This window comes from Sinocyclocheilus grahami, unplaced genomic scaffold (assembly GCF_001515645.1).
Source record: "Sinocyclocheilus grahami isolate Dianchi unplaced genomic scaffold, SAMN03320097.WGS_v1.1 scaffold16.1, whole genome shotgun sequence".
NCBI lineage: Eukaryota > Metazoa > Chordata > Actinopteri > Cypriniformes > Cyprinidae > Sinocyclocheilus > Sinocyclocheilus grahami.
The window spans coordinates 3,175,947-3,188,854 of NW_015505195.1; the positions used below are offsets into that span (position 1 = coordinate 3,175,947).

At 37.7% G+C, this 12,908-nt stretch overlaps 1 protein-coding gene across 1 annotated transcript in view; it reads left to right on the forward strand.

The window, feature by feature from the left end:
• The first annotated feature begins 1,851 nt into the window (after positions 1–1,851).
• Positions 1,852–12,908, forward strand: part of LOC107548805 (neurogenic locus notch homolog protein 2-like) — a 65,664-nt gene continuing 54,607 nt past the window's right edge. Inside the window, exon 1 of the mRNA XM_016229629.1 lies at positions 1,852–2,160. Within this exon, the coding sequence (XP_016085115.1) occupies positions 2,088–2,160 (73 nt within the window). The 5' untranslated portion in view covers positions 1,852–2,087. The remainder of the gene's footprint in view (positions 2,161–12,908) is intronic.

The window sequence follows — 12,908 nt, forward strand, 5'->3', positions numbered from 1 at the left end:
TTCTAGAAGTTTAAAATAACAATAAATGAAACTAAGTTTTACAGATGGCTTCAGCTGACATATTGTACAGATGTTTTATTTTTTTGCGAAATGAGCATAATCTGAGCTCAGAGGCACAGATGGCGGACCCAAAGGTTGAAGCTGTTGTTTTTGTAGGGACTTTAAGGGAGTTTCCAGAAGAAACTCCTAGTGAAAAATTAATAGGTTAAGTTTAGTGTTCAGTGTGAAGCCAAAAAATAAATGTGACTTTGATAAAACAAACAATGTTGAAATTATGCAATATTTTCACCAAAGATCTCTTAAATTTATGGGAAATTAATTGTGGTATGATCGCAGCCAAGGCTATAAAAAACCCCAGATTGCGATAATCAAATCACATGATGTGCATCTGAAAAGGTCATCCTTGAGGAATGAGCTGAGACCTGCAAGTGTGGAAAAATATAGGGAAAGAACAGAAAGTCTACGGCACCCTGAGAAAGGCATTATGGCACAGCAATGCCTTTACTGCAGTCGGTTAATTTGCTCTATTCAATGCAAAGTCTTTCATTAGAAAGCACTGGAGGATATTAACAAAAAAGGGATAGATTTAGGACTAGGACTTAAATTATAGTCTTGTTGACAAGCATCAATATTTTATATCGTGACACTGTTTAGGGTCTGTCGCTTTTTGAGAATGTATGGCCATTTGCTACGGTAGCAGTGCTTGAACATGAATTGACTGGTTTAATTTACATTTACATTTACATTTAGTCATTTAGCAGACGCTTTTATCCAAAGCGACTTACAATTGGGGGATACATAAAGCGATTCTTCTTAAAGAGGCAAACAGACACAAGAAGTGGTTGTAATACCAAGTTCTTAGACATTGTTCAAATAAGTACAAGCTAGAAAGAGAAGGAATAAATAAAGAGAGATACATTTTTATTTAAAAAAAATTCTAAATCATTTGTAGAGGTTTGATTGTGCTTGATGGGAGTCCAGCCAGAAGAGCATTGCAGTAGTCCAGCCTAGAGATGACAAGGGCCTGGACAAGAAGTTGTGCAGAATTTGGCACACATCAAGCATGTGGTCGCTCTTTTTATTAACTGCTTGTCTGTGGAAATGTGGCATGTATACGCACAGATTCTGTCATAAAGTTAAATCCTTTCATTTTTTCTCATATACTTTAATACTTCTTTTAGATAAGTAGCCTATGATAAATAATAAAGAAGTATGATAAAGGATAATGATAAAGGAACACACACATAGGCCTAAATTTGAACTTGTGAACAAATCTGCTGTTAATTTGTGCTAATATCTAAATTAAACATACAAGCAGTCATCACATGTATTGGGACAAATACTAAAACACTCAAATTACAGACATCAACATATCGAAAACAGATTATTACCAAAATGGTGTTGTTGGGTTATGGTAAATCATAACACAACAACACTTTTTTGTTATTAATATGTTTTCTATTACTACACACGCGAAAGACAAGGAATAAACGGATATATCACCCTAAATCAAAACCCCAGAGATAGGGGTGGGTCATTTACCAAGTAACGTCAACGGGTGGAGAGGAAAAAGTAAAAGAACGGGTTAAATTTGAGTCATACTCGCCTTTGCAGAATAAGTGAAAATTCCTCCGCCACGGCAAGAAAAAAAAATTGGCACAAAATCGAGCCTTGATTTAAACCCAGCTCAAAGCTAAATCAATTCATAGTTTAACTCTTTGAATATTTTGAATAACTTCTAGGAAGTAAACTTTTGAGAAGCACGTTATTTAGAGACGCATCACAGACTATAGATCCTCCCGGAGGGCTGGCGGAAGAACATCTTCGTCTGCGACTTCAGGGAGTGAAAGAAGAGAGAAGTTCAGAAAGTTTGATCACAGCCAAACAACGAGAAGAAAAAAACTTTCAAATGAAGGCAGTATACGGATTTATGTGGCCAAACGGGACATTCTGACAGACAAAAGACAGTTTCTCTATCAAATATAATTAGTTTACCTACTCTTGAAGATCATTTTAAGATTCGTTACGCTTTAACCTGACGGAGCTCAGCCTCGCGCTGGCGACTCTATGTGGATTTTACTCAAAATATGGGCCAATTACCCGGTGTCTCTTCGGGCAAAGTCATCCTTATCGTCATTTGCTGCCTTAAAGTATCATGTGGTAAGTACTTTATGGGCTTATATATTTCAGAACACATTTTTGAAGAGTCATCTGCCGTCAGTACGCTTCTGTACGGCGGTGTGAAGCATCAGCGCTCACGTTTCGGTTCTGCACGGCCTCGAATGGCGTGTCAGCTTCACTTCATTTAAAACGTACGAATAAATAAATGTATAAGATATGTTATTTATATGTTTTGCATAAACATTTAAAAATATTTTTTCCCTGAGGGGAACACTCGTGTTTCACACCTCTGCCCAGAAGTGAGAGTCTGAGCGGATGAAATCTGCAGCAGCACATTGTGAGAGAAGAATTCAAAATGGACACGTATGAGGGAAAATATGGACTTTTCTTTGGGTTTTCTTAGTGTAGTCGAATTAACCAGTTTTGTTTTTCTTTAAGAGGGAGGAAATCTTTTAACTCTTATTTTGAGGTAGGTGTGTGTGGAGCGTGAATTTTCTGTTTCCAGGAAGATGAAGCTGAATGATGGTTTGCGTATTTGTTGTATTTCTCAGTTCAGCAGTACCGTAGAGTTTGCCATCAGAGGCTGTTTATTTATGCTTAGCAGCTCGTCTCAGCGGGTTTCAGAGACAAAGGGTGCCAGTTGTGGTATTAGAGACTTGTTTGGAGTATTAAGGTCACATATGACTTCTATTCCACGTGCAAGTCAGACACAATCCCTTCAGAACAGAGGAGCCTCACAAAAGAAAACAAGACAATATAATGACTGCAGGCTCGGCAAGAAGAGGGAGGAATTCTGCTGTTGGTGTTTCACATTCCCCCCTCTCTCTCTCTCTCTCTCTCTCTCTCTCTCTCTCTCTCCTTTCTCATTTTCTTCCTCTCTCACTCTCTCATACACACACATTTCCCTGTGGATGCACTCATTCACAATGCTGTAGCTCGCCCATTGTGTCCCACAGATGATGTTTCTCCTTGTTTCTCTGTACTGAGTGTCATTCCTTGGGGTGGGATAGATTTCGCTTTTCTTTCTTTTCTCGCCTGGCATGTTGCCCCAGTCGTGTAGGTTGTTTCAAGTCGCATGTTTTTGCTCACATATGCCGTTACAGCGTGTGCAATAAGAAGTTGTCCTATTGTTCCCGCCTGTGAGTGGCATGCATGGTCCCCAGCCACGGTTCTGACCCGCTGCTGCTCTCTAGTGTGAAATGTGATTTATCTTCATCATACTCCCACTTCTCAGAACACAACGAGATGGTTATGAAATGGCCCACGGTCGTGCGTATCTCAGGGATGCCCACATCCAACCAGCTGGTGCGGTGGAGGTCTTGACCGGGTCGCTGATAGGAGCTTTGTTGTGTTATGATGACATTTTTTAAAATTATTCTCCAGTTAAGGTTGAATGAGTGAACATTGGTTTAAATTTTATGTAGTACCAATGAACCACCAAGAGCACATGACAAAACGTAAGAGCATCGCTCATTCACTCTCTCGCTGTTTTATTGGCTGTTGCTTAAAAGCAAAAGGTGACAATTGAGTAGTGTGCACTTTTCTTAAAGGTAACCAGGGAATGATCCGAGAAGCATTTTACTTCTCTGTGTTCTACAACGCATTGAGTTCCTGGTAACTAAATCTCCACAACAGAGTGTCGTGCCTTTTTTTCCTAAGGTTGTAGGAGAATGTTGCGGGAGGCCAAAAAGGAGTGAGACGTTCAAGCTTGTTAAATCTGTGGATTAAAACCACTGAGCAGGTTAAAGGGATGGTTTACCCAAAAATGAATACTCTGTCATTAATTACTCACCATCATGTCATTCCAAACCCATAAGACCTCCGTTCATCTTCGGAACACAATTTAAGATATTTCTGATGGAATCTGACTGCTCTCTGACCCTCCCATAGACAGCATGGGTACTACCACGATCAACGTCCAGAAACATAGCAAGGAGATCGGAAAAAGAATCCATGTGACATCAGGGGTTCAACCGTAATATGACGAAGCTACAAGAATACTTTTTGTGCGCAAAAGAAAAAAACCAAAATGACTTTATTCAACAATTCGTCACCCTAGCGCCATTTTGGAGAGTATCCACTGAACGCAAACAGCATATGTTGTTCTGTGTCAGCCACACCACACGGATATGTTGTTTTTGTTCAAATCAAAGCACAAACAACGTAGAAAACGTATCCATGTGGTGTGGCTGACACAGAACAACATACGCTGTTTGCGTTCAGTGGATACTCTCCAAAATGGCGCTAGGGTGATGCAGAGGAGAGTAATTAATGACAGAATTTTTGGGTGAACTAACCCTTTAACAAATTATGTGGGAATTAAGATGTTTTTCATTCCTGCCACACTGCAATACACCAAGACTGGCTCTAGCCACACAGACACAGTAATAGACACAATATAGAGTAGTATTATGAAGTATTATTAAAATTTTAAATAACAGAACAGCTTTTATTTGAAATAGGAGTGTTTTGTAACATTATAAATGTCACTTTTGACCAGTTTTATATGTCCTTGCTGAATAAAAGCATTCATGTCTTTTAAAAAAAAAAACCTTATTGTGCACAACCTTTTAATCGATAGTGTATGTTATATCAACTGATTCAGTAAATAAAACAAAATCTGTATTATCAGGCAATCGCCTAATCCCTACTTGTGATATTCATTGTTTTTTGTGCTTGTGTTGATGTGAAAGTGTTCTTTCTGATTGCTAGCATACAGACAGCTCTCTGGACACTTTCATTGGAATGCTGTTGCTTTGAGAATTATCAGGTTTCCTCCCAAACTAGATGAAGCCTATCATTAAACAATCAGAGTGCTTTTTAGCCCCACGTGATGTACAGATTTAATGAGCGCCACTGAAAACGTCCCTTCGTTCTTATGTTATCAAATCTGTATGCAATTATGCCCCCCCCGTCTCATTACAGATGGCTTCAGGAAGAGTTGTTGCCATGTCAACGTTTAACAGAATAGAGAGTGCTTGGTGTATATACAGAAATGCCAGGAAATGGGGTTACTTCCTCACTCAGCGTGAACAACTTCCTTCTGCTGTCCAGCATGGATGCGGGCCAATGCCGACAAATCTCTTCTGACTCTCTCGCTCGCTTGCCCTCTTGAGTACTTTCCGCTAAACCCAGCCCTGTCAGACTCTCATAATTACTTCCCATTTTCTCTCAGCAGCTATTAGCACTAACAGAGAGCGGGGGAGAGAACACACGAGCAGAGATGTCCCTTGGGCTCTGGGTTTGGTCGCGGGGATGAGGCAGCACTTTCAAATGAGCAAGACTTACAGCTGTGAACCAGCTGCTCTGTGCAAGAGCTCCGACAGATGCATGCCACCTGATCCGTGTCAGAAAGGAGGAGAAACATATTGTGTTTGAAAAACGCCTTGACCTTATTAGGGCTGTTTGCAGGACTTACTTCTATTGCTCATAGTTAGGATTAGGGTTTTGAATGAATATCTAAAAGTAAATATTAAACTTTGGCACATAACTTACGGACATGAATGAATGATACCTCAGAATACGTGGCTTGTTTTAGAAGAAGTGTGCTATTACTTTTTGAGTGTACAGTTTTCATTTAGTGGACGATAAACTGATCTTGAAATATATATATATATATGGAGAGCACCAGCCAATGAGATTGCCGTTTGCGTATTAGTTCCGCCCACTACCGGAGAAAGCGGTAGTTCTTAAAAGCTGAATTCTTAGTATTAGACATCATTTAGTCGCCCAGAGTGAAGATTTATTAGAGAAAAACATTTATTTCATAATGAGATTCCCCCCAATTTAAAATTCTTATTTTTTTTAAATTTTTAAAATAAAAGATCAATAGGATTAACAATGCAGATTTATTTTCACAGCATTTTTTGATCATATTTACCAAGGGTACCAACAATTCACACACATATATATATATATATATATATATATATATATATATATATATATATATATATATATATATATATATATATATATTTTTTTGGTAATTTCTGATGGTCAAAGGCAGATCAAATGTGACCAGCACTTAGGTCTGACTGATACGGAGTTGCATGAACCTTGTATTTCATGTGTTTTTGTGGGCGGCTCTTTATATCGCAGCTGTTTTATGTATTCAACAGAGATTCCCCCCAATTTAAAATTCTTATTTTTTTTAAATTTTTAAAATAAAAGATCAATCGGATTAACAATGCAGATTTATTTTCACAGCATTTTTTGATCATATTTACCAAGGGTACCAACAATTCTGACCACGTCTGTGTATTTATATATCAGTCTGGCGAGTAAACTAAAAAAATTACTAGTAGTCGCCCAGAGTGAAGATTTATTAGAGAAAAACATTTATTTCATAATGAGATTCCCCCCAATTTAAAATTCTTATTTTTTTTAAATTTTTAAAATAAAAGATCAATAGGATTAACAATGCAGATTTATTTTCACAGCATTTTTTGATCATATTTACCAAGGGTACCAACAATTCTGACCACGTCTCTGTATTTATATATCAGTCTGGCGAGTAAACTAAAAAAATTACTAGCCAATGGCGGTTCAATTGCCAAGGTGTCCGTAGAGGGTTGCTATTTAGCACATTATTACTGTCTATCTGTCCATCAGATTATTCCTGGAACATTCAATTTTTCATTTTTGAAAGATCTATATGGTTAGTGAGTAGTTGAATTTAACAGAAGGGGAGAGGAAGATATGTTCATTTTAATAAATGAGTGTGAATTGCTTCTCTTAATTATTTCACTTATCACCCTCCCACTTCTCTTTCATTGGGTACTTCTCCTCTTTTTCTCACGTTGTCCTCACATTTGCCCCTCGCTCTATTCCATCACACCTCAGGGACAGAGCTCTGGCCTCATGAATGTGGAAAAATAAAGACAAAATGTTTAGCACTTGGTTAATCACAGCGGGGTTACTCTAAACGGAGTTTGTGTGAAAGTTTTGGCTGTTGTTTGCTTGTGAGGAAACTCAAGATAAACAGACTGATTTTGGCTTGTGTAGAGCACATGCCCATACAGAGACTTTTAAGCCGACATGCAGTGTTCTGACCAGAGCATGTGAGCGGACGAGACTAATTTCCTTCAGCTTAGCAAAGCCTAAGATCTAATTCAAGACAGATTTTGTGTTGAAAACAGTTTTTATAAGTCAATGAATGTAATTTAGAAAGTCCCTGAACCCATTCCTGCATTCAGTGGGGATAAAAAAAAGTAATGGGACTGCTTTTTATTGAAGGCAGGTTTGAGTTGGCTTCAGAATGTACACCCAAGTGTTCAGTGCCAGTAAACACACACACAAACACACACACACACACATACACATCTAATACTGGTGCACAGTTTTGCATGTGTACATACGTTGGTTGTGTGTAGATGTTTTGCAACTGATTTATAACCGGCTGAGAGAGAGTCACGCTTTCACATCTTGTCACGTTACTGTTGGAGCCCCATCTGAAATAGAATGCGAGTAAACAAACACACACACACACACACACACACACACGTCTGGTTTGCTATCCTTGTGGAAACTCTCCATATGCTTAATGCTCTTTCTACTGTACAGACGTATAATTTGAGACTTTAGTCTTTGCAACTTTACAGATCTTCTTTATGCACCAAGAGCTTGTAACACTCCAAAGAAAAAGGAAAACTTGAAATCGCATCATATGACCCCTTTAAATTTTGGCACGGGATTGCGGCTATTAATAATAATTCTACTCATTCACGCAGGTTCCGCGCTTATAACATAATGACAGATGACGGAACTTATCATTTGCACGTGCTTTTAAGTTTTAAGAACTGTCATTTTCTGTGCGCCCACAGATCGCGATAAGGAGAGTGACAGATTTTAATTATTAAAGTTTGCAAATGTGATATTGATTTAATGTGACTGATTTTGATCTATTTCATCAACGAAAATAGTTCCAAATAAAGTAACAGCTCAGCCGCTGCGCATCTCTAAAAGCAAACACAGCGGTGTTTCATTCATGAATGAAAGTGCGTTTTTGAACTAATCTAGTGAGTCAGTGATTCACGATTACCCATTCATAAAGACAGTCACTTGCTTCTTTCCTGAATGAATCAGCCTTTCAAACGAATCAATTGAATGAATGATTCAGTGATAAAATCAGTGATTTGCCACCACCTGCTGGCGGTTTCAGTTTCATTTTTAGGTGTAATTGTAGTTATTTAAATCATTTAATATTTCTGTTCAAAATTTTATATTTAAAACATTAATCTCCACATGAATTTATGAATTTAATTGCACTCATGCCACCTCTGAGCCTCATTGAATGTCTGAAAATGTACCTACAAGCCACTTTTGTGTTCTTCTGTGCACCCTCTGTAGTACAAATGAATTTCATTAATACTAATTTCATATGATTGGTAACTTATTTGTCTTATTCTACTTCTTATTATATTGTTTTAAATAATATAAATTTTAAAAAGCTTATAAACACACATTTTTGAATTTTGCAGATGAAAATGATGCCATTGCAAAAAGAAAATGTCCCTGTAAATCACTTCACCTCATATTAGGAAGGCTATCAGATCAGAATTTTTTATTATTGATTTTTTATTTTATTTTTATTATTTATTATATTGATTTTTTTTAATTAGGAGGACAAGCGCTCCTGATTACAAGAAGAAAAACACTGCTGTTACTGTTGGAGATTATCTGAAAGAGAGACAGAATGAGAAACACAGACTACAGACAGGAAAAAATATGTGAGTTCAAGATGAAGAAAGTTGAAAATTGTGCGGTGAGAATCCTGGCAGAACTGAGTGTGTATTGTGTTACGGTTCCCTGGGGTGTCTGTTCTGTGTTAGACCTCAAAACATTTAGGCCTATGTGGTCTATCTATCTATCCATCATCTTTAATATTACAATAAATGATGCTTCATATTTTGTATTTTTTTTAAAGGGGTCCTATTATGCTATTTTTTTTTTTTCAACTTTAGTTAGTCTGTAATGTTGCTGTTTGAGCATAAGAACAATATAAAACGCCCCAATGATTAATGAGCTACTGGATTCATGAATATTAATCAGGTTGTGTGGGTTCACTCAAACTGATTTGCTGAAATCAAAACAAGGACGATAATAGGTGAGCACCAGCCAATGAGATTGCCGTTTGCGTATTAGTTCCGCCCACTACCGGAGAAAGCGGTAGTTCTTAAAAGCTGAATTCTTAGTATTAGACATCATTTAGTCGCCCAGAGTGAAGATTTATTAGAGAAAAACATTTATTTCATAATGAGATTCCCCCCAATTTAAAATTCTTATTTTTTTTAAATTTTTAAAATAAAAGATCAATCGGATTAACAATGCAGATTTATTTTCACAGCATTTTTTGATCATATTTACCAAGGGTACCAACAATTCTGACCACGTCTGTGTATTTATATATCAGTCTGGCGAGTAAACTAAAAAAATTACTAGCCAATGGCGGTTCAATTGCCAAGGTGTCCGTAGAGGGTTGCTATTTAGCACATTATTACTGTCTATCTGTCCATCAGATTATTCCTGGAACATTCAATTTTTCATTTTTGAAAGATCTATATGGTTAGTGAGTAGTTGAATTTAACAGAAGGGGAGAGGAAGATATGTTCATTTTAATAAATGAGTGTGAATTGCTTCTCTTAATTATTTCACTTATCACCCTCCCACTTCTCATCTCGTGTGTGTGTGTGTGCGTTTGTGTTTTAATGAGCCTGTTTTGAATGTTCTATTGCACAACAACTGCAGCTATTTTCACGGAAATAAAGTTAGCGAAAATCAAATACACCTTTTCAGTTTTTGCATTTTAGGTAGGTTTGCTAAGGTTAGATTCATATATTTAATACATTTTAATTAATACATTACAATTAATAAAATTAAGAAGAATGTAAGAATTTCGCTCTGAAACATGATAATTGCTATTTATCAGCATGCTTAATTTTAGACAATAATCCAAGAATTACAAACATTCGTTACAAACAGTAAACAATTAGGCCTACTAGAGAAATTTTATGTCGGAGCGGGATCTGAGCGGGAATTGGTTTACGGTGAGCGTGAGTGGAATATTAACGGAGCGCTTGCTTGTGCGGTTAGAGCGACTGAGCGGAGCGCACATCCATAGAGCGGAAAACGTAGCGGAGCGTCACACCACACCGCTCCGCTTCGCTCACATGCTCTGGTTCTGACATAGGAACGGTTCCCTCCTGTTTGTCTGATCATCACTTATTAGGTGGTTCAGAGTAGAGCCTGATCACAGATCAGTGATGCGGTGAATCAGGTTGACTCTGGTTTACAGTTGGCAGGTCCTGGATTTAGATGTGCATGAGGTTTAAAAACCTTCAGTAGGACTGGAAGTGAAGAGGAGTTAAAAAGTGTGCATTTACAAAAGTCTGTCCCAAAATCCTTTGAGAATTTAAGTTCCCCTCCGGCAGTTTGATGAAGCATTTGGGGAGCTTGTCAGACCAGTCAGGGCTGAGCCTCACACTCTCTGTACAAGCCTCACCCTTCACTTGTGTCTCTCACTCATCTACATTCTCTCGCTTTGTCTTCGTCATGTTTGCCCATGAGACTATGTGACCACACTCAGAAAATAAAGGTTGTCACAATTAGGCATGGGCCAATTACCGGTTTCAAGGTATGAAAATTTTGGTACGATTTGAAAATGTCACGGTTTCAAAACCAAAAATATTTTCCGTTATACTGTTCCTGTGGTATGCGCTGTTTTTCATGTCTCCTCAAAGACTGAAAGTGTAGGAATCCCTTCAGTTTGAGTGCAGTGTAGAGAGTAACATGCCCCTCCCCCTCCTGTTGGTGTGAGCGAGCGGTCAGTCACGTGTGTGTATGACGGCCGAAGGAGCTTCCTCTGGAACTTACGTGATCGGCAACCGGCTGTTTATTGTTTTATTGCAACCGATCTCTGTTCTGGACTTGCACAAACTGCGTTCAAATGTCATTTTCAAATGTCATTTATGTGAAAATATGAAGTCTGTAAACGCCCGTTAACAGAGGCCAGAGACACTGAAGACGGATGCACAGAGAAAAATACTGTAGCAGGCAGATCACTCACTGTTCATGATGCACGAACTATTGGAAGAAAATCCTAAATATTGTTTTGGGGGTTTATATGAATGTGTTTCGGAGGGGAACTGACAGTCTTCAGAAACGTTTAGATGGTATTTTCTTTTCATCTCGTATAATTCATATTAAAGCAGTGTTTCAGCGCAGCTCTGCTTTGTTTACTGCGATAACCAAGGACACGCTGTATTATATAACTAAAATTAAATAACTGTTTGAAAAAAGATGTCAGTCTTTATTTTTCTTCTTTTTAGGGCAGCAGAAGCTCTAGCAGCAAATCAACCATCCACATCAAAAACTGCAGGACAGCCCACATTTCAGAAACAAATCAAAGAAAAAATAAACATACTACTGTTCCAAATATTCTGTATGTTGCTCAAAATATATTGTTCAGTTTTTTTTTTTTACCCAGACATTTCAAATTAACACATTTTAGAGCTGTAACAACAATACTGTGAAACCGTGATATTTTTGCTTAAGGTTATCATACCGTCAAAATCTCATACCGGCCCATGCCTAGTCACAATACCATTATTTCAGAAGTCAGCAATATCAGTTCATTAACTCTTGATACCAATTTCAATCCCACAGCAAAATGTGTATGCTAATGAACACGCATATTAATTAATAATGTTACATTAGTATAACAAACTAATTAAATTAAAATGATGGCACAAAGGCAAGTATATCACTTAAGTAACCAACCATAGTTTTTCAAGTAAGCATTCAGATAGTGAAAAAATTACATCTAAAGTTAGTCAAATGTAAAATAAACCACCTTAAAGGGACAGTTAATCTAAAAATGACTTTCTTCTGTGTAACATACAAGAAGATATTTTGAAAAATGTTTTCTCTTCACGCAATGAAGGTCATTATTGGTTCCAATCAGGATGTAGAGCCTGCTGACTTTCATTGGATGGTCAAAACTATTGAAACTTTATTCAGAACACCTTCTTTTATGTTGCAGAAGAAAGAAAGCCATACAAGTTTGAAACAACAAAAGGATAAGATAATTATGTCGAACTGTAAATTTTTGGGTGATCTATCCCTTCAAACTAAAGTATTACAAGAATGGCTGTCATTGATGTACAGAAGAGCCTAACAGAGCCCTCTAAGACTTTTATTGCTCAGTGTTTGTTGAAAATGATAACAACATGTTTAGAGCTTATTGCCTTATCTAAGAGTAGCTTACATGCTTGTTTATATCAAAAGGTGTCTTTAAGGGGCTGGCTTGACCTTACATATTAAGACATATTAAGCATGTTTGAAGAATTTGAATTTAATAAGATCTGACATCTACAATTTTTAAAGAACCATATAGCCAACTCAGGAGCACTCTACAGAAAAATACCATTCACAAACCAGTGGCCCTTGGTTCCCCAGCCCCTCTCTCTCTCATTCTGTTCTGCATTATTGACTCTTGCCATCTTGAGCACACTTGACTCCTGCTCTTGTCTTCTATTATTCCCTCTCATATCTCCAGCACTCCAGTTCCCCTCCCCTTGGCTCTTAAATCTCTGTGAAAGCACAATTTCACACTCAGCTTAGCCACTTCTCCCAAATATTTCCCACCATAGTTGCTGCCAAAAAGGGGTGCAACCAAACGCCTTCTCTAGTTGCAGGCTTTGACCTCACTGGGTACTAAATGCCTGGCACAACATAGTGCCTATAGAAAGTATTCATCCTGCTTGGACTTTTTCATGTTTTCTTGT